At 55.2% G+C, this 24,561-nt stretch overlaps 1 protein-coding gene across 4 annotated transcripts in view; it reads right to left on the bottom strand.

Annotated features, from left to right (window-relative positions):
• RIN3 (Ras and Rab interactor 3) overlaps nt 1–24,561 on the bottom strand; it is a 119,578-nt gene that overhangs the window by 5,396 nt on the left and 89,621 nt on the right. For all 4 annotated transcript variants that reach the window (XM_039232503.1, XM_039232504.1, XM_039232505.1 and 1 more), the window contains 3 exons: nt 20,951–22,516; nt 18,496–18,804; nt 4,788–4,919 (listed from right to left, as the gene is read on the bottom strand). In XM_039232503.1, the coding sequence (XP_039088434.1) occupies nt 4,788–4,919; nt 18,496–18,804; nt 20,951–22,516 (2,007 nt within the window). The remainder of the gene's footprint in view (nt 1–4,787; nt 4,920–18,495; nt 18,805–20,950; nt 22,517–24,561) is intronic.

Here is a 24,561-nt window from a genome sequence, read left to right as displayed (position 1 = left end):
CATGGACCGACAGCCTTCAGTTTCAGAGTCAGAGAGCACATCCCAGGTCTGTGCCCTTCAGCAGCTGGCCTTGGGATCTCGGGGGAGTTACTGTCCTCTCTACGCCTCCCTTTCCTCATTTACTCTTCCCGGAATGTTGTAAAAAGTAAGTGAGATGAATACTGTCAAGGGCAGGGCCCAGTAAAATGTGAGTAATGCAGGTGGTTAGGTGACGTGAGGGAGGTAATGCTCGAGAGGCTTCTCACCCTCTCCCAGCCAACTTCCCCTTGACTTGGGGCCATGACATGCAGTGCCTGCTACGACCACTAGGTGGCAGGCAACCCCTCCCACCATGAGTTTGGGAGCTGGTTGGTTCCCTTTAGTGAGAGTGTTGTCCTTTGATGGAGAAAACTCACTACCCCAATTAAGATATTTGTACAGGGGCGCCTGGGTGGCTCAGTCAGTTAAGTGTCCGACTTTGGCTCAGGTCATGATCTCACGGTTCGTGAGTTCGAGCCCCGCGTCAGGCTCTGAGCTGAATGCTTGCTCAGACCCTGGAGCCTGCTTCAGATTCTGTGTCTCCTTCTCTCTCTGCCCCTTCCCCACTCATATTCTGTCTCACTCTATCTCTCAAAAATAAATAAATGTAAAACAAACAAAAAAAGATATTTGCACAGGGGCGCCTGGGTGGCTCTGTCGTTTAAGGGTCCAACTTCAGCTCAGGTCATGATCTCATGGTCTGTGAGTTCAAGCCCTGTGCCTGGCTATGTGCTGACAGCTCAGAGCCTAGAGCCTGCCTCAGATTCTGTGTCTCCCTCTCTCTCTGCCCGCTCGCACTCTGTCTCTCAAAAATAAATACATGTTTAAATTATTTAATAATAAAAAAAAAGATACTTGCACAGCCTGGCCAGCTGTCAGTCAGAGTGCAGAGGGCATGTGGGCAAAATCAACCATGAGGGTGCTTCTAGAAGAGGTCTGGGCTTTCTTGAGCTGGCTCCAGCTCCATCCACAGTGGTCGCCTGGGTCTCCCGTCTGCCCTTATTTGCCCAGATTTGTGGGAGCTTCAGAGAGAGGCTAGAAGGAGGCTGGGATCCAATCAGCCCAATGTTCAGGCCTTCTCTACTTCTTACAGGAAGTCTCTGATCTCTCATGCCTGATAAGCCTGCTTCAAAGAAAGCAGGACCCAATCGCTGGTCTTTTTTTTTTAACCAAATGAACAGCCTCGGAACCAGCTGAAAGAAAACGGAGGTCTCAAAGTGTATGCAATCAGGCTTGTAGGTCTTTGGTTAAATGCAGGATGCGAGAGCGCCCGGGCAGTGTGAAAACCCCACATCTAGCCTACCACACATGCTTTCGCAATCTGGAGAAGTTAAAGGACTTGTCCAAGGTCTCCAGCCAATCAGACGCAGAACCGGGACCGAAATCCCGCCTGCAAACCGCCCTTTTTACCACACCGGTATTAGTTCTCCTTTGTGGATGGAGGAACTGCAGTCCTCAAGAGTGGGAACTCTCTGATGGGGCGCCTGGGTGGCTGAGTCAGTTAAGCCTCTGACTTCGGCTCAGGTCATGATCTCATGGTTCGTGGGTTTGAGCCCTGCATCGGGCTCTGTGCTGATGGCTCAGAGCCTGGAGCCTGCTTCCGATTCTGTATCTCCCTCTCTCTCTGACCCTTCCCTGCTCACGCTGTCTCTCTCTCTCTCTCTCTCTCTCTCTCTCTCAGAAATAAATAAACCATTAAAAAAGAAAAGAGTGGGGACTCCCTGAGAGCCCACCCCTGTCCCAGGCATCTCTGAGCTCAGAGCACCAGGGGGAGGGGCTCTGCCACCCATTCCCCTGCAGGCAGGCTCTTCTTTTTACCTGCCCCTCAGGGGCTCTGGGGGCAGAGCACCCTGTGTGCCGCACCAGCCAGTTAGGGCAGGAGGCAAGGCTGGGGAAACTCAGGAACACCGTCCCCCTTGGGCTCTATCCCTGGGCCTCTAGGCCCACATACTTCTCGATAGAGGTCAGCTGGCTATCAGACTTGAAGGTGGGCAGCCGGGCCCAGGCTGGAGACCCTCACGTCATTTCATGACCAGAGGCCACGCCTGTGAGGCTGGGCCTGCGCTAGGTGTTGGGACTTCCCACCTTGACTCTCAGAGTAGGAACAGGGAGAGGTCAGGGAGGCCTCTTGGTGTGTGCGGCCTCTGGGTCTCAGAGCTGCCACAGGCAGGGCCTGTCGCCGCCGTCAGGGGTCAGGGCTGCTGGGAGGGACCGTGTACAGTGCATGGCAAGGTTATGCCCTGCCCGCCTCTTTACTTCCAGCGTAAACCTCAAGGATTCCTTAGAAATCTTCCCACGTGGGGGTATCTGGGTGGCTCCATCAGGTAAGCGTCCAACTACTTCAGCTCGGGATTCGTGGGTTCGAGCCCCACGTGGGGCTCTGTGCTGACAGCTCAGAGCCTGGAGCCTGCTTTGGATTCTGTGTCCCTCTCCCTCTCTGCCTGTCCCTAGCTTGTGCTTGCTCTCTCTCAAAAATAAAAAAATAAACCTTAAAAAAAAAAAAAAAGGACCTAGGTTCTTAAAAAGAAAAAAAAAAAAGGAATCTTCTCATGGGGCCAGACACTGGTGACTTAAATTTGAAAGAGGGCAGGCAGAGTGCAGGGCATTCAGGTAGCCTTGGGTCAGAAACTGTGAACTAAGACCTTTATGTATTTACTGGCACTTGCCTTTGTCTCAAAAACACTTAACATAGGCCAGAATAGACCAGCATTCCTGCCTGAAGGACCTTGGCTTTCCTACCCAAGCCCTGGGTAGCCTTCAGGAACAGGAAGAAGGATCCTAGGAGGCCACGGCAGGATGTGGTGGGGAGTGCAGGTGCATTAGGAGAGGGTAGCTGGACCGAGGATGTTCCTGCCCTCTCCCTGCTCAGCCGCGGTGCCTGGTCTGGAGCCTCCTCTGGCCACAAAGACTGAGGCCGAGGATGGAGTAGGAGTCATAGTGGCCAGGGTGTGGCTGACTGCTGCTGGAGAGCAAGCCAGTGCTCGGACCGTGGCAGAGCCCCATGCTCTAGCTCCATTCTTCCACCCCTCAAATGGTTTTCTCAGACATTGTCTCTAAGACCTTACAACAACCTATGGGGTTGGGGCTAGTTCTTTAACAGAATTTGTAAGTGATTTCTTCCCAGGTTGATCAGCAGCAGTGCCCTCGGTGGAAAATTTGAAAGATGGATAGGTGGGTGGGTGGGTGGGTGGAAGCGTGGATGGATGGGTGGATGCAAGGATAGATGGATGGATGGATAGATGCATGCATGGATGCATGGATGGATGGATGGATGGATGGATGCATGGATGCATGGATGCATGGATGCATGGATGAAAGAAAGGGCGGATGGATGGGTAGGTGTATAGGTATATGGGTAGATGGATGAATGGGTGGATGGATGGGTGAGTGGGTAGGTGGATGGGTAGATGATGGATGGGTGGGTGGATGACTGGTGGGTGGGATGATGGATGGACAGATGGATAGACAGGTGGGTGGATGATGAGTGGGTGGAAGATGGAAGGAGAGATAGATGGGTGGGTGGATGATGGATGGATGGATGGATGGATGGATGGATGGTTACACTGGGCAGCAGATAATCACTGCTTAAGGAAGCTTGGCTTCCATTGAATTCCTACACCTCTGGAAGATGGGTTGTTACAACTGCAAAATTTTTTTTGAGAGAGAGAGAGAGAGGGAGTGCTCACGCAAGTGCGCACACACACACACACACACACACACACACACACACACACACGAGTGGGGGAGGGGCAGAGGAAAAGTGACTCTTAAGAGAGTGACTCTTAAGCAGCCTCCATGCCCAGAGTGGAGCCCAACACGGGGCTAACTGCAGAACATTTTTAACTAAAGAGGAGAAAACATAGCTCCAGAGGTCACAGAGCCCTAGTCAAAGTTATATGTGATAGCAAACTTCAAGGTATTACACGCTCCCCTGAGTTTCCAAGAACTCACAGAACCAGCCATGTCACACTGTCACCCCAGAGACCGACATAGGCTAAAAATGCAAACAGATGTAAAGTGGACCAGCTTATCTCAAGAACCACAAGGCCCAGAGGGGACACTCGAGCCCTGAGAGTGTCACTCTGTCCTTTGGGGCTGATGTGTCAGAGCTGATAGCTGGGCTGCCTGTACCTCAAGGATTCTTGGTGGAGGAGTGGCCAAGGCTAAGTGGGTGGGGGGAAGTGGTGGGAAGGAGGAAAGGGGAAGGGAAACTGAGCGTGGGGTGGGCAAACCACACCTCCGCCATCATCCTATTCGTGAGTCCAGGTTTCCTCGTCCTGGCCTCGGTGGCATGAGCAGGGGGCCACCCCTGTCTTAGAACTGATCCTTATTCCCTGCTCAGACTCCTTTCCCCTGGGTCTACCCGCTGCTGCAGCCTTATGTTTTATGCCACCAGCAAATGCTGTTTCCTCTGTCAAGAATGCCTCTCCCACTTCTTTAACTGTCTGGCTCCTCTCCAGCCTTCACTGCTCAGCTCAGGTATCACCTCCTTCTGGAAGCCCTGCACAGCCGGGGCAACGTGCTCCTATATACTTTGGGTTTCCCACCATTCCAGCATTCGTCAAGCAGTGGCGACAAGGTCTCTTAACTGGCCCAGCTCCCCTGCTAGTCTGTGAGCTCCCCCAGGACAGGGCCTGTGTCCGGGCCCTGGGTCTTGTCCTCAGGGCTCAGTGGAATCTGGCATCCAGGAAGTTGCTTACCGGGCCCTGAGGCTGGTGGTGTGCAGTGGGCCCTGGGGACCCAGAGGTGGGCCTGGGGCAGTGACTCACCCTCGCCCAGCTGCAGGGCCGGGTCCATGAGCTCCATCATGTACTCCACGTTGAGAAGCATCTCCGTTAGGTTGCTGCGGGCTAAGACGTACATGAGCACAGGCAGGAAGTCGTCTGCGCCGTAGGGCTTGCCTGGGAGGAGAAAGGATGCAGAAGGTGGTGAGTGCGAGGTTCTTCTTGTGAGCCGTTCTCTGCCCAGGGGAAGAGGACAGTGGTTCGTTGGGGGAGCGAGGGGACGATCTCCCCTGGAAGAGGAATCTTGCAGCTTTCTCATGACTCAGGCCGGGGCGATCTGGGATCAGCCTTCTGGGGGAAGTCTGAGACACAGTCCAGGTTTAGGAAAAAGGAACTGAGAGAGGCACCCGCCCCCCCCCCACTGGAGTGGGCAGGTCCCAACCCTTCCCTCTTCCCCTGCTCTTCCCCCTCAATGCCCCTTGCTGCTTATTATTTTTTTTTTTAAATTTTATCTTTAAGTAATACCCACACCCAACATGGGGCTTGAACTCACAACCCTGAGAATGAGTTGCACGCTCCACCGACTGAGTCAGCCAGGTGCCTCCCACCCTTGCTGCTTATTTGGCAGTCAAGTTCGTATCACACTCAGGGAGCCACCCAGAAGCAGCTGCCTAACAGTGAGGTATTCGTGAAGGTTCCCTGTCTGTTTTAACCACATCTCCCTCTCCACCCACGCAAAACAGAAAGCCTTCCCTCGATTAGTTCTATGCGGTTGGAAATTCCACCATTCAACCTTCACTCTATTGGGTGAAACAGGGCCCTTTCCCGAGGGGGGTTCTTTTAACACGTAAATACTTCTGAAAGGAATAACCCATCACTTCTGCTTTTGTGGGAGATGTTTCCATGGTTCAGAGCATCTTGACAATAATAGACGCCTTGGGGAAGTGACAGTGTGGACTGAGGGCCTAGGAGAGGCCTTCCCTGCTTGGCTCTGGGCTGGCTCTTGAGACTGACTGCTTGCCAATTCAAAGTCACTGGCTAGATGTGGAGGGGGGAGAATTCTTACAAGGACAGGATCCCCTGGAGTCCCTCAGCTGGCATGTGGGCAGGTCTCTGAATGCACGAGGGCAAAGGAAAGCTTGGCTGAGCTGCTTTGCACAGTGAGGAATGTCATGAGGGGTCCCCAGCCTACCTTCTCACTTCCTCTTACCAAAGGAGGCCTAGGGCTCGGACAAAGGTCTCCAGACTCAGCTGGAAGTTACCCGGCCTAGGTGTGGCCCCAGAAAGATCCATACCATGACTGCTGCCCTTTGTGTCTTGGGTGAGATGAATAACCGGTCTAAATACATGCTAAGCAATTACATTCTTTCAGAATATGTATTTCTACTTGGCACGTTTTATGAAAGATTTGGGTGACCATCGGGAAATGCAAGATAAAAAGGTAAAATCAAAATCAAAATGTAAACATCAGGGAAACATAGATTACAAGGGAAATCGCACGCCGCAGCAAAACAAAAACAAAAACAAACAAAAAACAACACACAAATAAGCCAAGACCCGTACAATCACTCGTTTCGTGGCACAAGTTTGGCTTTGAGTTTCCTGGTGGCCAAAGGGAAAGGAAGACACAATCAGTGACACTGTTCTTACTGACCATGGGAAGAAAATACACCAGTTTCTTGGGGAATCAAGTTATTTTTCGAATGCTTAAGGCTAACATGAGAATTTCACACGTGGCTTCATCTGGAGGAGGTGGCGGGCAAGTTCCCTGGGCAAACATTAGGGCTACGTTTCACTTGGTGATTTCGTTTCATTGCCATTCAGAGGAAAATGCCCTGAGGTTGAGGAAGAGACAAAAGTGGGGGAGCCTGGATCACTGAGGACCTGGGAGAGGAGCGGAATAATACCAGCTGCACCGGTACGAGAGGGTGGAAAAAATCACTGGTGTGTGTGTGTGTGTGTGTGTGTGTGTGTGTGTGTTTAATGTTTATTTATTTATTTTGAGGGAGGAGAGTGGTAGAGAGAGAATCCTGAGCACCGCCCGATGAGGGGCTCAAACTCATGAACCATGAGATCATGACCTGAGCCGAAACCAAGAATCACACACTTAACTGACTGAGCCCCCCAGGCGCCCCTGCGGCTCTGTGTCCTGAGGCTCTCTGGTTATTTGCTTCAAAGCTCCTGTCCCCTCCCTGCACAGAATTAGTCCGTTTTGGAGAAAGCTCTCCCCTAAACCTTTATGAGCCCGAAACACAATCAAAGAGTTCGTGGGGAAAGATTTTGTGCCGGGAGATGTTATTCATGCTGATAATTTAATTATCAGAATCCTGGCCTATAGGAGATTCTTGCTTGCTTGAGTGATGAGTTAGGAACTGACGTGAAACAGTCCTGTGCTTTTCAAGATGCGCCTATAACTCATGCGCCGGCTTAGAGCTGATTGAGTTTTTACTGCGCCTCCTAGAACAGCGATTTCTTGTCGGGGTTGTGTTAATAACTCACCACGGGATACAAGCAGGCAAGCGAGTTTGCTTTTGAGCAGTGGTTCTCAGCCAGGGCGGTCTTGCCCTTCAGGGGCCCCTTGGCAGTGTCTGGAGTCCTTCTGGGTTGTCACCCCAGAGTGGGGGTACTGCCGGCGCCAGGGCAGCCCTCCGTCACAAAGATTCACTCGGCCCCAGACGGCTGTAGTTGTAAGGGCCAGAAGCTCTGCTTCCGGGGACAGTGACTTTCAGCAAGAAGGATGGTCCAGCTCTGGCCCGAGGTTCAGGACCGCGGCTCCGTGCCCTGCGGGGACGGCCCGTGGTTCGTGTGTTTCTCCGCCTCCCCATGCGCTCCCTGAGAAGCCTGGCCGGCGCTCAGGAAGGGCTTCGGGGCGCACCTCCTTGGTTCCCCGCACATTGTGTTTGGCCACCTCACTGCAGGGGCGCTTGTCATCCCACGCCTGTCCCTCCAGCCACCCGTGAACACCCCCCTCTGCCTCCCCAGTACACAGAGCAGGGCACAGCGGCGGTGAGCAGGGAGGGGTGCTGGGTGAGTGAATGAATCCAGAGCCCCGCGCCCGCCCCAAGCTTCCCAGGCCCCGTGGACCTTTGCAGAGACCCCCACGAGTCCTTCCCCTCACCGGGGGCCAAACCAAGGGTTTCCTCATTTCCTGAAACCAGCCTGGCTGCCAACCTTCCCATTCTGTTAGGGAGCCCACCCCTCCCTGTCCCTGTCCCGGGGCGCAAGGCCTGGGAGTCCCCCCCTTCCTCCGGGGCTCTGTTCCCTGTGGCAGGCAGGCCAGAGCCCCAGATGAGGCTTCTCCTGACCGCTCCCTGTACTCGCCCTTTGCTTTTCCAGTCCTACTCCCTAAGCCTCCCCTCCCAGCAGGGTCTCTGTCCTTTGATCCACTTTCCACTAACTCATCTCCTGCGAGTGCAGCTCTGATCATGCTATTTCTCTTCTCAAGAACCATCAATGGCTCCCCTCTGCTTCGAGAATCAAGTCTGGATCTCTTACCATGGCATTCAAGGACTCCCACAACTGGGCCCATAAACACCTGTCTGATAAGATTACCCTCTGCCAGCCACACTGTCTAGTTGCTGGCCTGAGAACAAGTCACCTGCATTCTGGCCCCTGGGTATTTGCCACAGTCACCTATCTGGCTTGTTCTTGCCTTCCCCCTCCCACACAGCACCAACATTCACGGGCCATTCCAGAAGCAAAGCAGCTTTTGTAAATATTATATCAATGGATTCCTATAACAACTCTGTGAGGTGGGTTAGAGCCATTGTGCCCACTTTATAGATGAGGAAAGTGAGCCCCAGCGAGGTTAAGCTGGGGTTGCATGGCTGCGGTGTGGTGAACCAGGACTTGAATCCAACTCTTTCTTACCTGCGATCCCATGTCCCCGCTACTTCAACATTCTTCCTTCAAGTTCCGCCTCCTCCATGAAGCCCTCCGAGACTGCTCCCAGCCCCCGGTGCTTATTGTACACTCTTACTTTCCAACTTCCAACTCAGAATGACATGCTGCCTTCCTCACCTTCCCACACAACATTCCTCTGTGCTGAATCGTGGGCCATTTCCTGAACTCCATTCCTCATGCCTTTGCACACTGGTTGCCTCTGCCAGGGACACCCTCCCTAGCTCTCTGGAAAACTTCTCCCTCCTTGCCTTCTCCCGCATCCTCAGGCACAGCGGGACACTTTCTGCTCCAGCCCCCAAATACCTCGATTAGTTCAGAGCCTGCCCTTTTCCTTGGACTGTGAGCTCCTTGAAAGCAGGGACAGAGGCTGGGTGAGCTTGGGAAAGTCTCTCAACCTTCCTGAGCCTCTGCCCCATCACTGCCTTTCCAGTCCCCAGCACAGGGCTCGGGATGACAACAGAGCCACACGTGTGTTCCCACTGGCCTCCGCTCTGTCCTGTCCAGGGCTGAGGCTGTGGTCAAGGATGCCGGGATCCGCTGTGGGTCTGAGACAGTGGTGTGCTGCCCCTCCGCGGGGAACAATAAGCTCCGATTTGCAGGTTTGCCGATGTCGGTGGCATAAATATTTCCACAGCTGCCCACTTGAAGCCGCCAATGTGAACGTGGAGGGGAGAGAGGCGCCTGATCATCTCACAGCCTGACCAGCGGACTGAGGACACCAGTGACCCTGGATTCATCAAGCCCAATCTCACCGTGAGAAGCCGAAGTTCAGACACGAGAGAAATTTGCTCAAAGCCCCGCAGCCGGTTGGTAACAGATCTGTGACCAGAATCTGGGTCTCACTTCCTTGCTGTGGGTGGCAGTGCCCACTCAGGCTCTCTGATCGGCTAGCTTCCTACGGATGAACAGAAGCTGCAAGCATCGTTTAAATGCCCTGGCTCTTCCCTGATATTCCAGGGCCATTTAGGGCTGCGTTCTCCTTCCCGTGAAGCCAGGAGCCCAGGGCACGAGCTCAGCCTGTGCACAGGGGGCCTCAGGCAGCGGCGCTGGGACACCCAGACATGGTCCCCAGGTAACTGTCCTGTGACCGGATCATCTGGCTTGCACGGGTCAGAGACCCCGACATCGGGCTGTGCCTCCCGGGCCACAGCCTGCACTGCCTGGTGATTTCTGCTTTCTTTTTGTGCCAAAGTCACATCTGTTTTCTATCTGTAGGTATGGATGGTGGGGGGTGGGGGGGGTGGAGAGCCAATCACACTTTATTTATTTATTTTTTTAAATGTTTTATTTATTTCTAGGAGCGAGAGAGAGAGAGAGAGAGACAGCGTGAGCAGGGGGAGGGTCAGAGAGAGAGGGAGTCACCGACTGAAACAGGCTCCAGGCTCTGAGCTGGCAGTCAGTACAGAGCCCGACGCGGGGCTCGAACCCACGAACCGCGAGATCATGACCTAAGCGAAAGTCGGACGCTCAACCGACTAAGCCACCCAGGCGCCCCGCCAATCACACTTTAAACAGCTGGCTCGGTGCCTTGTGCATATTTTGCCGGCGGGCAGGTTTTCTGGAGAGTTCTAATAAAAAGGAGCTGGATGCGCTCACCTCATGCAGACTGTGAGGAGCACTGTATTAGGAGCCCCTCAATGCGGCTGCTTCACTGTGTGATGTGGGGCCACTCACTCTGAGCCTCAGTTTTCTCGTGTGAAAACTGAGGCTGATAATAAAACTCACTCAGACTGGGGACATCTGGGGGGCTCAGCTGGGTGAGCATCCGAGTTCGGCTCAGGTCATGATCTCACAGTTCGTGAGTTCGAGCCCTACGTCGGGCTCTGTGCTGACAGCTCGGAGCCTGGAGCCCTCTCTCTCTGCCCCTCTTCCATCCCTGCTCACACTCTGTCTCTCCCTCAAAAATAAATACACATTAAAACAACAACAACCTCACTCAGACTGTCACGCGGGGTGGTTGGGAGTGCCAAGCTGCTGCGGCTGGTTAAAAATTAGGTTTTGTCCTCTGGGAAGAATTATCTAAAAGAGGAGTTGGCATATCTTTCTGTAAAGGGCCAGGTAGTAGTTATTTTTAGTTGCAAGGGCTATGCAGTCTTTATCGCAACTGCTCCATTCAGCGGTTATAACAAAGGCAGGCACAGACACTGAAAATAAATGGATGGAGCTGTTTCGATGAGTCTATTTACAAAATCAAGTAGGGGCCAGAGTTGACCTCCAGGCGCTAGTTTGCAGACTCCTGATCTAGACAGAGGAAGGGTGCATCATCTTACTGTAATTGCCCCTCCAAATTTGCTGACTGAGCTCTTACTGAAAGTGGTGGCTGGTGCAACTGTCCTGGGGCAGACACGGCTCAGGACTGTGATGCGCTTTGGCTCTTACCCTCCACCACGTTTCCTGCTTAAAGCCACTTTCTTCCTCATGGAAATATTAACTGACGACCCGCACGCCCCACCAATTAGGCGAATGCCTTTACGACGGGTGTCCCCTGCCCTGTCCCTGCAGAATGGAAAGACGAATCCTCTATGTTAACTCACAGAGGCCTCCCCTGACCACCCAACACAGAACGGCAAAGGCCTCTGAAGTTCCCCAGACCCTTCGCCCGGTTTGGTTCAGCCTGCTGGCACGTTTCAGCATCTGATGGCACAGCTTATACTTGGGGTTCTGTGTTGATTTCCTGCCTCTCCTCACTAGAATGAACGCTTTGTGAGGACAGGGGCTTTCTCGTCCCCACAGCGTTTCCACTGTGCCTGACCTGCACTGGGTTCTTAATGAACACACCTGCCACATGAATGGGTGGACATCATTTGCCATATGGTATGACTGTCACTTGTTTAACGCTCCGTTTTCCCACTTGAATTGTGATCATCTTAGACACCGGGACCGGGTTCTCCTGTTAACATCCATATCGTCACTCCGTGTTAGTCCGACTGTTGGGTGAATGAATGTACCCACAACGTGGAATGGGAGCGTGTAGCAGCTATCAAGGCAGGGATCCAGTTTTCTTTTGTAGCGGAAGACTTTCATTTCTTTTTTAACGTCTATTTATATGTGAGAGAGAGGGAGAGCGCGTGTGCACAGAGGAGGGGCAGCGAAAGGGGGAGGGAGACTCCCAAGCAGGCTCCAGACTGTCAGCACCGAGGCTAACTCAGGCCTGGATCCCATGAACCGTGAGGTCACGATCTGAGCCAAAGTCAAGAGTCTGCCGTTTAACCGACTGAGCCCCGGGAAGCCTTTCATAAAGGGGTGCTGCATGCAGAACTTGGCTTCTCTGGTTGGTTCACAGTGGGTGCAGCGGGCCGGCCCGCCCTCCCGTCCCTCCACTGCCCCCTGCAGGCGACCCCCAGCTATGTCTGCAGTCTCCAGACAGCTCTCTGCAACTGGTCTGGTCTGAACTCCCAGCTGCGCAGTTGAAAGAGCCTGGGGAGGAGGGAAGCCAGGGTGGAGGCCCCCCCTCCAGTCTGTGGCCGAGGTGGAATGCGAAGCCAGCCCTCCGCCCACTGAACCCTCCTCCAGAGTTCCCCCCCGTTGGGTCACTGGGCTTTCTGCAGACGCTGCTTAAGCCTCAGTTCTGCTTTGAGCAGCACTGCATCCCTGCAGCCCTCACCAGGTTCCTCCTCGGAGAGCTCAGCCCACGGGCCGGTCCAGCCGCACAGGCCGCGGGTGTGGGCCCTGCAGCCGGAAGAGACGCAAGGTCGTCTCTGACTTGGGCCTGCCTTCTCCGAGGTCCTCGCAGACCCCACGACACCCCAGAGAGGGGGAATGGCGCCTGCTGCAGCGCAGGACCTGGGCCCACTCGCCGGCTTGGGGATGAGGCTGAGGGGCGCTGCCCAGCCTCGCTGAGCCTCAGTTTCCCCCACTATCAAGTGGGGGCCACGATGGTGTCCACACCTCGTGAAATGGTTGTGAGGATTCGATGACAAGACAGCTGGACAGTGGATGAACATGGTACCTGTGGAGCTGCCGGCATGTGACAAATGTCAGACAGGGCCCTGGTGCACACATGTCTTCCGATCCTCAGAGTGTGACATCTTAGAGGGCCCGAACCCCGTTTCTGTGGTGTGGGGTGGGGTGTAAAACAGGCCCTTATCTTCTCTCTCTGTCACCTGGACTTCAATGCCCAGGATTCAGCCAGACTCCCTCGGCCTGGAGCCCTGAATGACTACATGGAGCTGAGCCCCGCCCCACCCCCACCCTCTTCCATCCCATTGGATTGACATGAGTGAGAAATGCACTTTTATTGGGTTCGAGATTACCGGGCTTATCTGTTACAGCATCCTAACGGATGATCTGTTTATCTACCTCTCTGTATCTCTTTCAAAAAGACCAGAAAGAAATCCACCAAGATACTCATCATCTTTTTTCAAGGACAAACATTAGTGACTTCTGTGTCAGGAATCAGATGATATTTTGTTTTTAAACATGGATGTAAAAAAAAAAAAACCAACAGCCTGACCTCCCTCTCTGTCCCCCTGACCCCTGGTCATGCCACAGGCTCCCTGGGGTCTGCCCCCACCTGAAACAGCCGCCTCTGTGGTGTCTGCGGGGGGGGGGGGTGAATGGTGAGGAGTGGGAGGGGCTCCGAGACCCTGAGACCACCACCCCTTGGACCTTACATCCAAACACCCAGCTGCTGGCACCTTTCCCCCAGGGTCAGGAGCCAGGCTCCATCTTGTGCAGTGTGGCATCCGGGTGTTTACTCAGAATGCTGAAGGCACAGAAAAAGGCAACCTGTTGGCCTTCATTGCCCCCCCCCCACCTCCTGTTGCCTACTCTTCGTCAAAAGAAGGTTCTTTATGTTCTTTTAGAAAGAGTCCTGCGTGCATACATGCCACACTCCCCTTTTTTCCTCCCTCTTGCATTGAGGGGCGGGGCTCTTGGACTTGAATCTATTTCTCCCCAATGGCAGGGCCAACCCTGTTCTCAGACAGCGAGAATGTTCTTAGACTTTGAGAAGGTGGGAAGAGCTTGTCTGTGAAAGCAGCAGGAGAAACGATTCTAGAAGTTCTAGCTGCTCTCCCCAAGTCCAGGGGCAACCCAGTCTGCCCCTGGCTGCAGGACGGAGGGCCAAGCTTACCCACAGCCATGTGTCTCTGCGGACACCCGCTCTGCCTGACAGGCCCCTGAACTTGCTCCTGTGGAGGAGACACGGGCCAGGGATTCAGGAACCTTGGGATCTGTCCCTAGGCTGGCAGCCGGCTATAGCCATCAAAGCACAGGCTTGGGGGTGAGGAAATGCTGGCTTCAAATCTTGGTCCTTTTATGCCCTGGGCACAAAGAACAATCCCCTTCTGGAAAAGACGGCCTGGCCAGTTAACGCAGGCGACTCTAAGTTCAGCCCCTCGCTTTGTGCTCCAGTGGGTTTTGCCAGCAGCCAGGCCACAGGGACCCCATGGGCTGGTACTGCCAGTGTCACGCAATGGCTCAGGGGCAGACAGGTGGGGCGTCTTCCCTGGAGGTGAGGGGGCGGGTGGGGGAGCGGTTGGGAGAGAAGGGCTGTTTTCGGCTTTGAGTGGGTCAGTGGTAGAAGCAGGCGGGACCCAAGCCGGAGTGTGCCTTTCCATGGGGTTGCCCATAGCTCCCATGCAGGGCTGCTGGTCCGCGGGCCACACTTCCGAGTAGCACCTGGCAGAAGGGAGGTGTGAACTGACTGTCTGGGGTAGGGGGCCGGGTCCTGAGATGGCCTCATGTCAAAGTGGGAAGAGAATTTAAGAGTCAGTCGAGGTCTGGCCGAAAGTGCATAACTTCAATCTAATCATGAGGAAACATCTGATAAACACAAAATGAGGAACTTTCATCAAAAAGAACCAATGGTGGGGGGTGGGGAGGGAAACCTGTATTCCTGCAAAATATTGACGCCATAAGAAAACAAAGAAAGGCTGTGAAAATGTTCCGGGGGTAAAAGACACATGACAGCTAATTGTGATCCCCGACCCTTGACCGGATCCTGAATGGGAGGAGGACAGGCCAGCAAGGACCTTAGTGGCTCCAGTGACAACCTGGGATACAGATGGTGGCCTAGGTAAAAATATTGTATCAACGTGAATTTACAAAGTGGACAACTTTACTGCCGTTATGCAAGAGAATGTCCCTGTTCTTAGAAAAAGGGCTCCTGGATGACTCAGTCGGTTAAGGGTCCAACTTCGGCTCAGGTCATGATCTCATGGTTTGTGAGTTCGAGCCCCACGTCAGGCTCTGTGCTGACAGCTCAGAGCCTGGAGCCTGCTTCGGATTCTGTGTCTCCCTCTCTCTCTGACCCTCCACTGCTCACGCTGTCTCTGTCTCTCTCTCAGAAATAAATAAAACAGTAAAAAAAAAAAAACTTAAAAAAGAAAAAAGAAAAGTACCTAGGGGTAAAGGGCCAAGATGTAAGTAACATACCCTCAGATGATTCCAGAAACACGTTCTGTGTGCAGAGAGAGAGTATGCAAGCGATTGAGCAAATGAAACAAGATGTTAACAATCTATAAAGGGTATGCGGATGTTCCTATTTAAAATTTTTTTCTTTTTCTAAAAGAAATTTTTTTTAATGTTTTATTTATTTTTGAGAGAAAGATAGAGTCAGTGTGAGCAGGGGTGGGTCAGAGAGAGAGGGAGACACAGAATCTGAAGACAGGCTCCAGACTCTGAGCTGTCAGCACAGAGCCCGATGCGGGGCTTGAACCCACGAACCGTGAGATCATGAGCTGAGCCGAAGTTGGACACTTAACCGACTGAGCCACCCAGGTGCCCCTAAAATGTTTTTCTAATGTTTACCTATTTTTGAGAGAGAGAGAAAGAGAGAATGTCAGAGTGCGAGCAGGGATGGGTCAGAGAGAAAGGGAGACACAGAATCTGAAGACAGGCTCCAGACTCTGAGGTGTCAGCACAAAGCCCGACGGGAAGCTTGAACCCACGAACCGTGAGATCATGACCTGAGCCGAAGGTAGACACCTAACCGACTGAGTCACCCAGGCGCCTCTGGATGTTACTTTAATGTAGTGAAGTCTGAACTTATTTCCAAATGGAAGCTTTAAAGGCTAAAATATTCAGCAGCAGAACTGGTTATTTCAAACAACATTCCACGTGGAAAACAGGGACAAGCAAGCTTGTGGCCCAGGCTGTGCTGTGTCCCTTTGGTGGCCCCTGGGGCACCTCCCGGAACCCAGTATGGAAACCACTGGGTGGTGGGGAGGCCGCCATTCCCACATCCTAACATGTTAGACACTCAACACATGTATTTGGTTGTGTCTGATCCTCGAAACAGCCCTGTGATGCATTCCCAGACCCATTTTATGAGTGAGAAAACCAAGGTTCTGGGAGATTAGTACCTAGGGGATTAGTGCCTCCTGGATGGAAAACGTCCAGATGTTTCCTAGGTATTCTCCCCTCTCCTGCATGGCACCTGACTAGCAGGTCTTATCATCCTCGCTTTGTGCACACGCAGAGGCCCCACGAGCGTCGTGTCCAAGGCCACACACGGAAGCTACAGTTCAAACCCAGGTCTATGAATGAGTCCCAAGCCCTTGCTTTTTTTGGCAGATGAAGAAGCCGGGGCTCGGAGGGGGGCAGCCCCTGCCTGCTAATGGCCAAGGTGAGATCAGAAGCCCGTGGGCTCACAGTCCAGTGCTCCCCCAGCAGTGGGAGGGGAATGCACTGTTCTTTGATGAGAAACCCATGTGTTCTCAGTGGGGAATCTTCCCACGGAGACCTGGCCCCGGCCTGGATTTCTGGGCACAGAGTTTCCCTGCCCGGGGCTGGTTTCTGAGTCAGCAGAGAGAGTCCAGCCTCCCTCCTGTGAGGATGGGGAAGCTAAGAGCACCCTCGTTCATCTCTGTTCTTTCATGTGCCTCGTCTGGGCATGTCCTCTCCCAGCGACTGCCTTTTTATCCATTCCTTCTCCCTCAGAATTTGCTATTCCTTCCCCCCCTGCCTGGTCTCTGGTAAGTTTCTAGTAAGTAAATTTACCATCAACAAAAATCCTGGTGTTTCAAGTCACTGCTGAGATAGTGTGTTTCAAAGAATTGCAGTGCAGGAAACCCAAGGCTTCTGAGTAAACTAGGACTTACTGAGAACGGAACTGTCTTCTGTACGCCCCAGACTGTCTCCCCCATAACGTCTCAGGGTCTGCAGAGCCCTTAGCTCTGACTTTACCCGGAGCCTTGGCACAGCTCCGGGGAGAAATGATTCTCCAAATGAGGAGTTCAGACAGGAGGGTAACTGTCCTGATTAAGTGCCAGGCACTGGGCTGGAGGCTCCTTTGCTGACTTAATCACAACTCACAAAGAGCCCCGTAAAGTGGGTGTGGCTGTGCCCATTTAACAGAGCGGGGAAATTAAGGCTCCAAGCACCTACGTAGCTAGGATACAGTCACATAGCTGGGAAGGAAACTTGGATCTTTCCCGTCCACATCCCTCGGAGGTCCCAGGCCAGGTATCTGTTCTCGCTCCGAGGCTGCTCACAGCCAAGGCCCCTGCAGGGCTCTGTCTCCTCTCTGGCTCCATCCAGTTGTGCCATTGCCCCCTGTCTACACTGCAGGACACCCCCGAGCTCCCCTCCCCAGCTGCTGCAGATCTGGGGTTGCCTCGCCTTGGGAAGGATTGAGAAGAGCCTGGCCAGCCGCTTGCCACGCGACCACAGGGTCTTAACCTTCAGCTCTGTGCTGCGGCCAGGAGGCACACCCCGCGCACTCTCCCAGGCGCCCACCCCCTCCGGACCGAGCAAGCGGAGCTCCGACGCGCGCATCTCACTTCCGTGGGGAGTTTTACGGAGTTTACGAGGTTGTGGAGTTCGCACTCCGGACTGCTCTCTGGGGTCCAGACTGCACGGGACCCGGGGTCTCAAAGTCTGGCATCCGCCCCACGACCAGAAAACCTCCACTTCACCAGCCTGTCTCCACTACGAGGAGTGGACCCCAATTCTTGCACCCCAACTACAGTCATGGGCACAGGCCCTCATTCAGCTGCTGGAGAGAGAGAAGCACGCGGCCCAGTAACCTACATTCCAGATCAGGCAACAGCCACCCGACATTGGAGCCAGGCGCCCCCAGCCCAGCCGGCCTCCAAACACCCCCCTCTGACCACAGACCCGTGAGGCGGCCCAGGCAGGCTCAGGCACGCCTGGCCAGATCAGCGTAACTGCCAAACCTCCTCATGAGCCAAAATGAATGATGGCTATTGTGGGTTGAACTGAGCCCCTTCAACATTCGTATGTTGCTGGGTATCTAGGAGTGTGACCTTATTTGGAAATAGGGCCGTTGCAGACATCATCAGTTAAGATGAGGTCATGCCGGAGTAGGGAGGTCCCCCAATCCAACGTGGCTGACGCCCCTGCAAAATGGGGAAGCTGGCGTGCGCGCGCACAGAGACACACGGAGAACGTCGCGTGAAGACTGGAGTGTACTGCTACAAGCTGAGAACTCCCAGAAGCTCCCAGAAGAGAGGGCTGGAACACACTCTTCTCTAGAGCTTTCAGAGGCAATAGGACTCTGCCCACCCCTTGATCTTGAACTTCCAGCCTCCAGAACTGTGAGACCATCCACATCTGCTGTTTCAGCCACCTAGCTTGTGGCCCTCTGTTACGGCAGCCGGAAGACACGAATATGGCACCTTCTAATCAACACACACGCAGTGTGGCTGGCCTGCGTGCCTTCCTCTGTCGTGGCGGCTAATCCCGGCCCCCCTCCTGATCCCCAGGGAACGTGGGAGGGGTGCCCAGGAATTCCGCCATGCCTAGTGCTGCCTCGGCAGGGCTCTGAACCCCTGGAAAGGTTTCCCCTGGCATCTGCTAAGGGCTCCGGAGTCCTCGACGAGGAGGGGGTCCCAGACCTGCACAACAGCGCTGTTCCCACAGGCTCCTCCCCCTGCCCACCTACCTGGGTTGCCGAGGGCCATGGAGTCATAGATGAGCTTACAGGTCTTGAGCAGGATGGAGATCTTCTTCTCCGGCGAGTAGGCCTTGTGCATGCTGGCCAGCTTCTGCAGGATCTTCTCCATGACGGGCGCCTCCGGCACGCTGGTGGTCACGCCCAGGTCGGTGGTGGTGGTGGCCAGGACCACCAGCTGGTTCTCCTTGAGCTGCTGCAGCGAGCCGTCCTTGCTGTGGATCTCACGCAGGCACGAGTTGATGGCTTCTTTCAACGGCTTTAAGACACACTTGTACAGGGCTGACTCCACAATCGCTTCTGTGGAGGGGTGGGGGGCAAGAGCGGGGGGGGGGGTGAGGAACCCAGCTGCCGGGATCCTGCCACCCGGCTGTTGTGCCCAACAGTGCGGTGTCCCCATCTCCTTGTCCCTGGAAGGACACAGTCATTGCCCCAGCAGTTATGCCCTGCAGTTCTGAGACACGAGGCAGTGTAGTACCTTCAACAGAAAGCCACACCGCAAAGACACGGGCATGGAGTCTGGGACTGAAACTTTATACCTGAATGCTTTTCATAGGGCCCGGTACTGATTAAACCCTCACAGGGCTGTCAACCAATGCACAACTTCAAAGGGCACTATTTACATGGGAGTTGTGCAGTATACAACCTGTGCAGCTGTACGTGGAAGGCCTGGGTGTCTATTTAAATGTTTATTTATTTTTAAGAGAGAAAGAATGTGAGTGGAAGAGGGGAAGAGAGGAGGGTGGGTGGGACACAGAATCTGGAGCAGGTTCCAGGTTCCAAGCTGTCAGCACAGGGCCTGATGCAGGGCTTGAACTGTGAGATCATGACCTGAGCTGAAGTTGGACGCTTAACCGACTGAGCCACCCAGGTGTCCCTGGCAGAATTATTCTTGATGTCTCTCTTTGAATTCTCAAATCCACTTGACTCTAGTCTCAAGAATACAGTAAATCCAGAATGTGACTTCTTACCACCTCCACTGACTCCCACCTGGACCGGGGCTATTGTCATCTTTTGCTCGAGTTATGTGAGTAGCCTCTTGCCCTGGCCCCTTTTCATCCATTCTTAGCACAGCAACCACATAATCCTGTTATGGTATGTGTGATCACGACATTCCCGTGCTCAGAACTCCAATGGCTCCCATCTCGTGCACGGTAGGAGCCAAAGTCTTCCCCGTGGCTTTCCCCCCTGTGATCTGTTCTCACTCGTCACCTTGCCAGGTCCCGAGCGCTTATGCTGCTCCAGCCACCCTGGCCTCCTGGCTTTTCTGCCAACCTGCCTGGCTTGCTCCTGCCTCAGGGCCTTAGCACCTGCCATTTCCTTTGCCTGGAGAAGTCACTCCGCAGCTACCGATGTGACCTCCTACTTCACTGTTCAAATGTCATCATATGCAAGAGGCGTCCTGATCAGCCAGTGGACTGGGATTTAGTCAGCTTTGCTCTCACAGCAACTCTGCGGCCTACATGCCATGACCCCCCGCTCTGCAGATGGACCAGCACAGGCCCTGGTGGTGTGGGTCCCAGCTAGGTGGGGGCTGGGCAAGGATCTGAACTCATGTCTACTTGACATCGTAGCGATGGGTGTCTGCTTTGGTTGACAGTAGGGGAACGTTCTTGAGAAGACTTTTCGGTGCTACCCCATCCCCTGGGGAGGGTCTCGGCTCTTGCCTAGTAAGGGGTCTCACAGGTCCTGTCTGTCTAAGAACACACCTGAGCTACCCTATCCCTGGGGGGAAGAGAGGGACCCACGCTCTCATGGGTGGGTCTCAGGAAAGATCCAGATAACGCTTTCCTTCCACGCAGGCCTGGGTCTGGCGCGTCCGTCTGGGGTTCGTGATGGTTCTAGCCATTCGGCAGCCTCACCCTACCTCCTTCTTCCCCTCTGCTTCTCCAGCCTGTGCAACAGGAGGGCGCGCGGCCACCCTGGTGCACCCCATCCTTCTGGGCCGCATCATGACCCCACAGCCCCGGAGCCTCCGCGGCCAGAGATGCAGCGACCCGAAGGCAGGGACATGCGGTTAGCTTCCCCCAAGGCCTCTGGCTCCTGCGGGAGCTCGGCCGCGTCCTTTCTCCAACTCCATCCCCATCTCCAAAATGAGAGAGGGCTGTGGCCCATGCCCTCTGGGGTGCCGGCGCCTCCGAGAGCCACCAGATCTGCAGAGGCTTCTCTGGCTCTCAGCAGCCATGCACGTTAATACTTCTTTTGCTTCTAACTGCCCTTGTAACTGTCTCCCTAAGAAAGAAAATCAGTAGCGGGTGGGCGGGGGGCCAGGGGGCAGGGAGGTCCCACCAGCGTAGCATGTGGCTGCTGCATTCTCCCACCATCTAACTGGCCCAAGGGCAGAACTTGGAAGCAAAAGGCAGAGGGGTGTGTTCACGGAAAGGATGGATTATCTGGAATTAGCCTTCCTGCCCGTTCCCGCCCCCCACCCCCGCCCGGGACTGACCTAGCTCCTCCTCGGAGTGCAGGCTGGGGTCCACTAGGGCCCTGAGCTCGGTGCTCTGCAGCAGGTAGCTCTTGAGCTGGGTCATCATGGTGCGGATCTCCTGCAGCATCTCGGTGCTGGAGGTCTGGCGCGCCATCATCTCCAGGCTGTACACTTTATAGTCCTGCACCAGGTTCCCGAAGTATGAGGCCTTGTCCTGGGCCAGCTCCACCACCTTCTTGTACAGCTTGCGGTTGTTGGACAGGAAGGCGTGGAAGACGTTGGTGAAGCTCGCGAAGCTGAGGCGGTGGCGCGCCTTGCCCAGGATCACCGAGGGCTTCTTCTTCCCCCCGGAGCCGCAGAACTGCTCCAGCTCCTCCTCCGTGCTGCTGGTCGAGTAGGAGTCCTGGTCAGTGGCCGAGGCGGGCACTCCCAAGCTGTCCGAGAGGGAGGCCAGGGAGCCCTTGAACTCCGGAGTGCTCTGGGGTCGGGCACCAGACGGGGCGAGCGGGCTCTGAGTCCGGGCTTGGGGGACGGGGCTTTGGCCTTCTCTGAGTGGACCGGGCGTGGGTCTGTCAGGGGCCTCCCCCTTTGGGGAAGGCTCCGTGCTCTCCGAGGGGCTCCTGAGCCCGGAGGCCAGCTGCCGGGAGATCCGTTTCCTCCTGGGGGGCGGGACTGGGGGCTGTCGGCTCTTCCTCGGCGGCTCTGGCATGCTGCCCGGATCACTGGCTTTGGCTGCTGCTTCCTGACCTTGCTCTGCGGTCCTCGGAGGCCCGTCCCCAGGACTGTCTGAAGTCCCCTGGGGAGGCAGGCTGAGTGTGGGGGTCCTGGAAACACCCAGCTGGTCCCCCTCTGCCGCCATCCCCCTGTCCGTCTTCCCTGCACTCTGGTCCTCCAGGGAGACCTTTTCAGAGATGCGGCGTCTGGGAGGAGCCGCCGGGAGGTTCTTCTTCACGGGGGTTGGAGGGGCAGGGGGCTGCTGCAAGGGGCTAGGGGCTGCCCCTGGCTTCATCTCTTCCTCCCTGAGGGGGCCCAGGCCCGTGGGGGGGCGTGAAAGCCTCTCACAGGCTGTCATGGGTGGCTGGCTTGGATGGTCTGGGGGTCCTGGGGCATGGGGTGCGGGGTGGGGGGTGGACTCTGGGGGTGCGGGAGGAAGGGGGTCTGGAGGCGGGGGAGGAGGAGGGGGAGCAGCCACCGGGAGGGATCTGGGCAAAGGACAGGCCAGAGCAGGAACGGGGGCTGGAGGAGACCGGAGGGGGCAGGAGGGATGGAGAGGGGGTCCTGGGGGAGGGGGTGCTGGGCGGCGAGGGGCCCACTTGGAAGGGGGAGGCAGGGGACGTGAGGGGCAGCTTTCAGGGGGTGGCTGGTCGGCAGGCAGGGCACTGCCACCGCAGTCCTCGATGAAAATGGGATTCACGAACCACAGGCGGTCATTTCCTACGGACAGCTCGATTTCACAGGAGCAGTTTTGGTAATGGGTGCTGGACTTGAGGCTGGAGGCTGGCGGTGCTCCGGGGGCTGGGTCTCTTGGGGGCTCCGCTGGGCTCCCACCTCCTCGCCGGGGGTTCAGTGAGGAGTCCCAGAAGCCTGTGGAAACCAGAGAGGGAGAGGACAGTCAGTCCCCCCTACCTACCGGGTGGCGTCCGTGGGCGGGGTGGGGGCAGGGCCGGTCACAGTGTTTGCTTCACTGCCCTAAGAGCTGTTTCCCCTCCTGGGCTGCTTTAAACCTCTCCCACCACTTCCTGCCTCGAGAGGGGAAGCCCGGCTTGATCCTCCCAGGCACTGCTGGGGTGGGGCTGGGACACAGTGGTGACAGGTCCCAGTTCTGCCCCTTGGAGTGAGAGAGACACCCCCATTTCCCCCAATGGAGGTCACCAATGGCTTGGGGCACAGGCATCTGTCGGGGGACAGGAGGCAAGGAGTCTGGAGCTGAACAGCTGGGTGCCCTGGGGCAGGTGACTTGACCTTTCCTCTGTCTGGTCATCTTAAATTTTTTTTTAATGTTTATTTATTTTCAAGAGAGAGAGAGAGAGACAGAGCATGAGTGGGGGAGGGGCAGAGAGAGAGAGGAGACACAGAATTCAAGCTGTCAGCACAGAGCCCGACGCGGGGCTCGAACCCATGAACCGTGAGACCACGACCTGAGCTGAAGTCAGATGCTTCACCGACTGAGCCCCCCAGGTGCCCCCTGTCTGGTCATGGTTAGAAGGGAGGCCCCCACAGGGAAGGTGCTCTGGGCCTATCCCAGTCACTGCGGTTGTTTGTCATGTGCAGGAAGAACAGAGAATGCACTGTGGCCGTGAGCTCAGACCTGACGGTCCAAATGGGGTACCAGCCCTGCAGAATGCTTGTGTCGATCTCCGTGCTAAAATAAGAAAACGGCTCATGCCCTGTGTGTCCGTGTGTGTGTGTGTGTGTGTGTCGTGAAGTGGGGGTCAGAAAGCAGGGGGTCCCCCCCTGTTGGCTGGCTTCCAGCACAGGCCCCTCTGCTGACCCACTCCTCACGGCCAGCCCACGGCCATGACCACGCACACAGGCCCATCCCTATCCAGACGCGGTCGGTCCATGCCAGGCTTGTTCTGGGTAACAGGCATGGGACATGGCAGCTGAAAGGGCACAGGGGGTTGGCTAGCCCAGGAGTTCTTGACCTCTGGGTACCAAGCCCAGTGCAGAGTCTGAGAGAAGCTCAGGATGCTCCAAGAAAGGGCACAGGGGCACAATGTTCTGAGAGCAATTCCAGATGGTCTACAGGCCATGCTAGACTCACTCAGGCGGCTCCTCCCGGAGAGCATCAGGGCTGCTAAATTCACTTTAGTTTTAAAAACATTGTTTAAATGTTTACTTATTTTTGAGAGGGAGAGAGACAGAGCATGAGCAGGGGAGGAGCAGAGAGAGAGGGAGACACAGAATTTGAGCCATCAGCACAGGGCCCGATGCGGGGCTCGAACTCACGCACTGTGCGATCATGACCTGAACCAAAGTTGGACGCTCAACCGACTGAGCCACCCAGCCCCCTGGTTAAAAAAAAATTTTTTTTTTCAGCTTGTTAATTTGAGAGACTGATAGTGCACAGTCCCTTGTGTACGATGGGGCCAGGCCTCCAGCCTCCCATCCAGAGCTCCTTACTTCCGGGACGGATTCCTCAGCAAGAAATGTACTAAAACTAACATCAGGAAGAGTAAGAGGACCAACAGATCCTGGGTCCTGGCTGTGTGGGCCACGTACTTTACATGGATCATCGTACCGACGCCTGACCACAGGCCTCCGGTGCACGTCCGAATACTGTCCCCATACTGCACGAAGATGAGGGACCCAGAGAGATTCAACAACTGCCCAGGGTCCCAGGTTGGTGAGCAGAGGAACTGGGATTTGAACCACGTCGGGCTAGTTTTAACGCCTGTGTGCGCAGCCCCCGTGTTGCGTGCCTTCCTTCATAGGAACTTGCAACACTTCCCATCTGAGTTGCTGTCCCCGGGCCAGAGTGAGAGGGTGGTGTGCGCCCCAGAACTGGCAATGTGGTAAGAACACAATAGGCTCTTGAGGGAGAAAGAGAGGCTGTCACAGATGGTGGCTGACAGCAGCCATTTGTGTGCCTGCCCTGAGACCTGGCCACCTTGCTGGCCAGGGGCCGT

This window comes from Hyaena hyaena, unplaced genomic scaffold (assembly GCF_003009895.1).
Source record: "Hyaena hyaena isolate Hyena2069 unplaced genomic scaffold, ASM300989v1 scaffold_67, whole genome shotgun sequence".
In the NCBI taxonomy this organism is placed as follows: Eukaryota; Metazoa; Chordata; class Mammalia; order Carnivora; family Hyaenidae; genus Hyaena; species Hyaena hyaena.
Note: the sequence above shows the minus strand (reverse complement) of the source record. Positions and strands in the feature narration are given on the sequence as shown.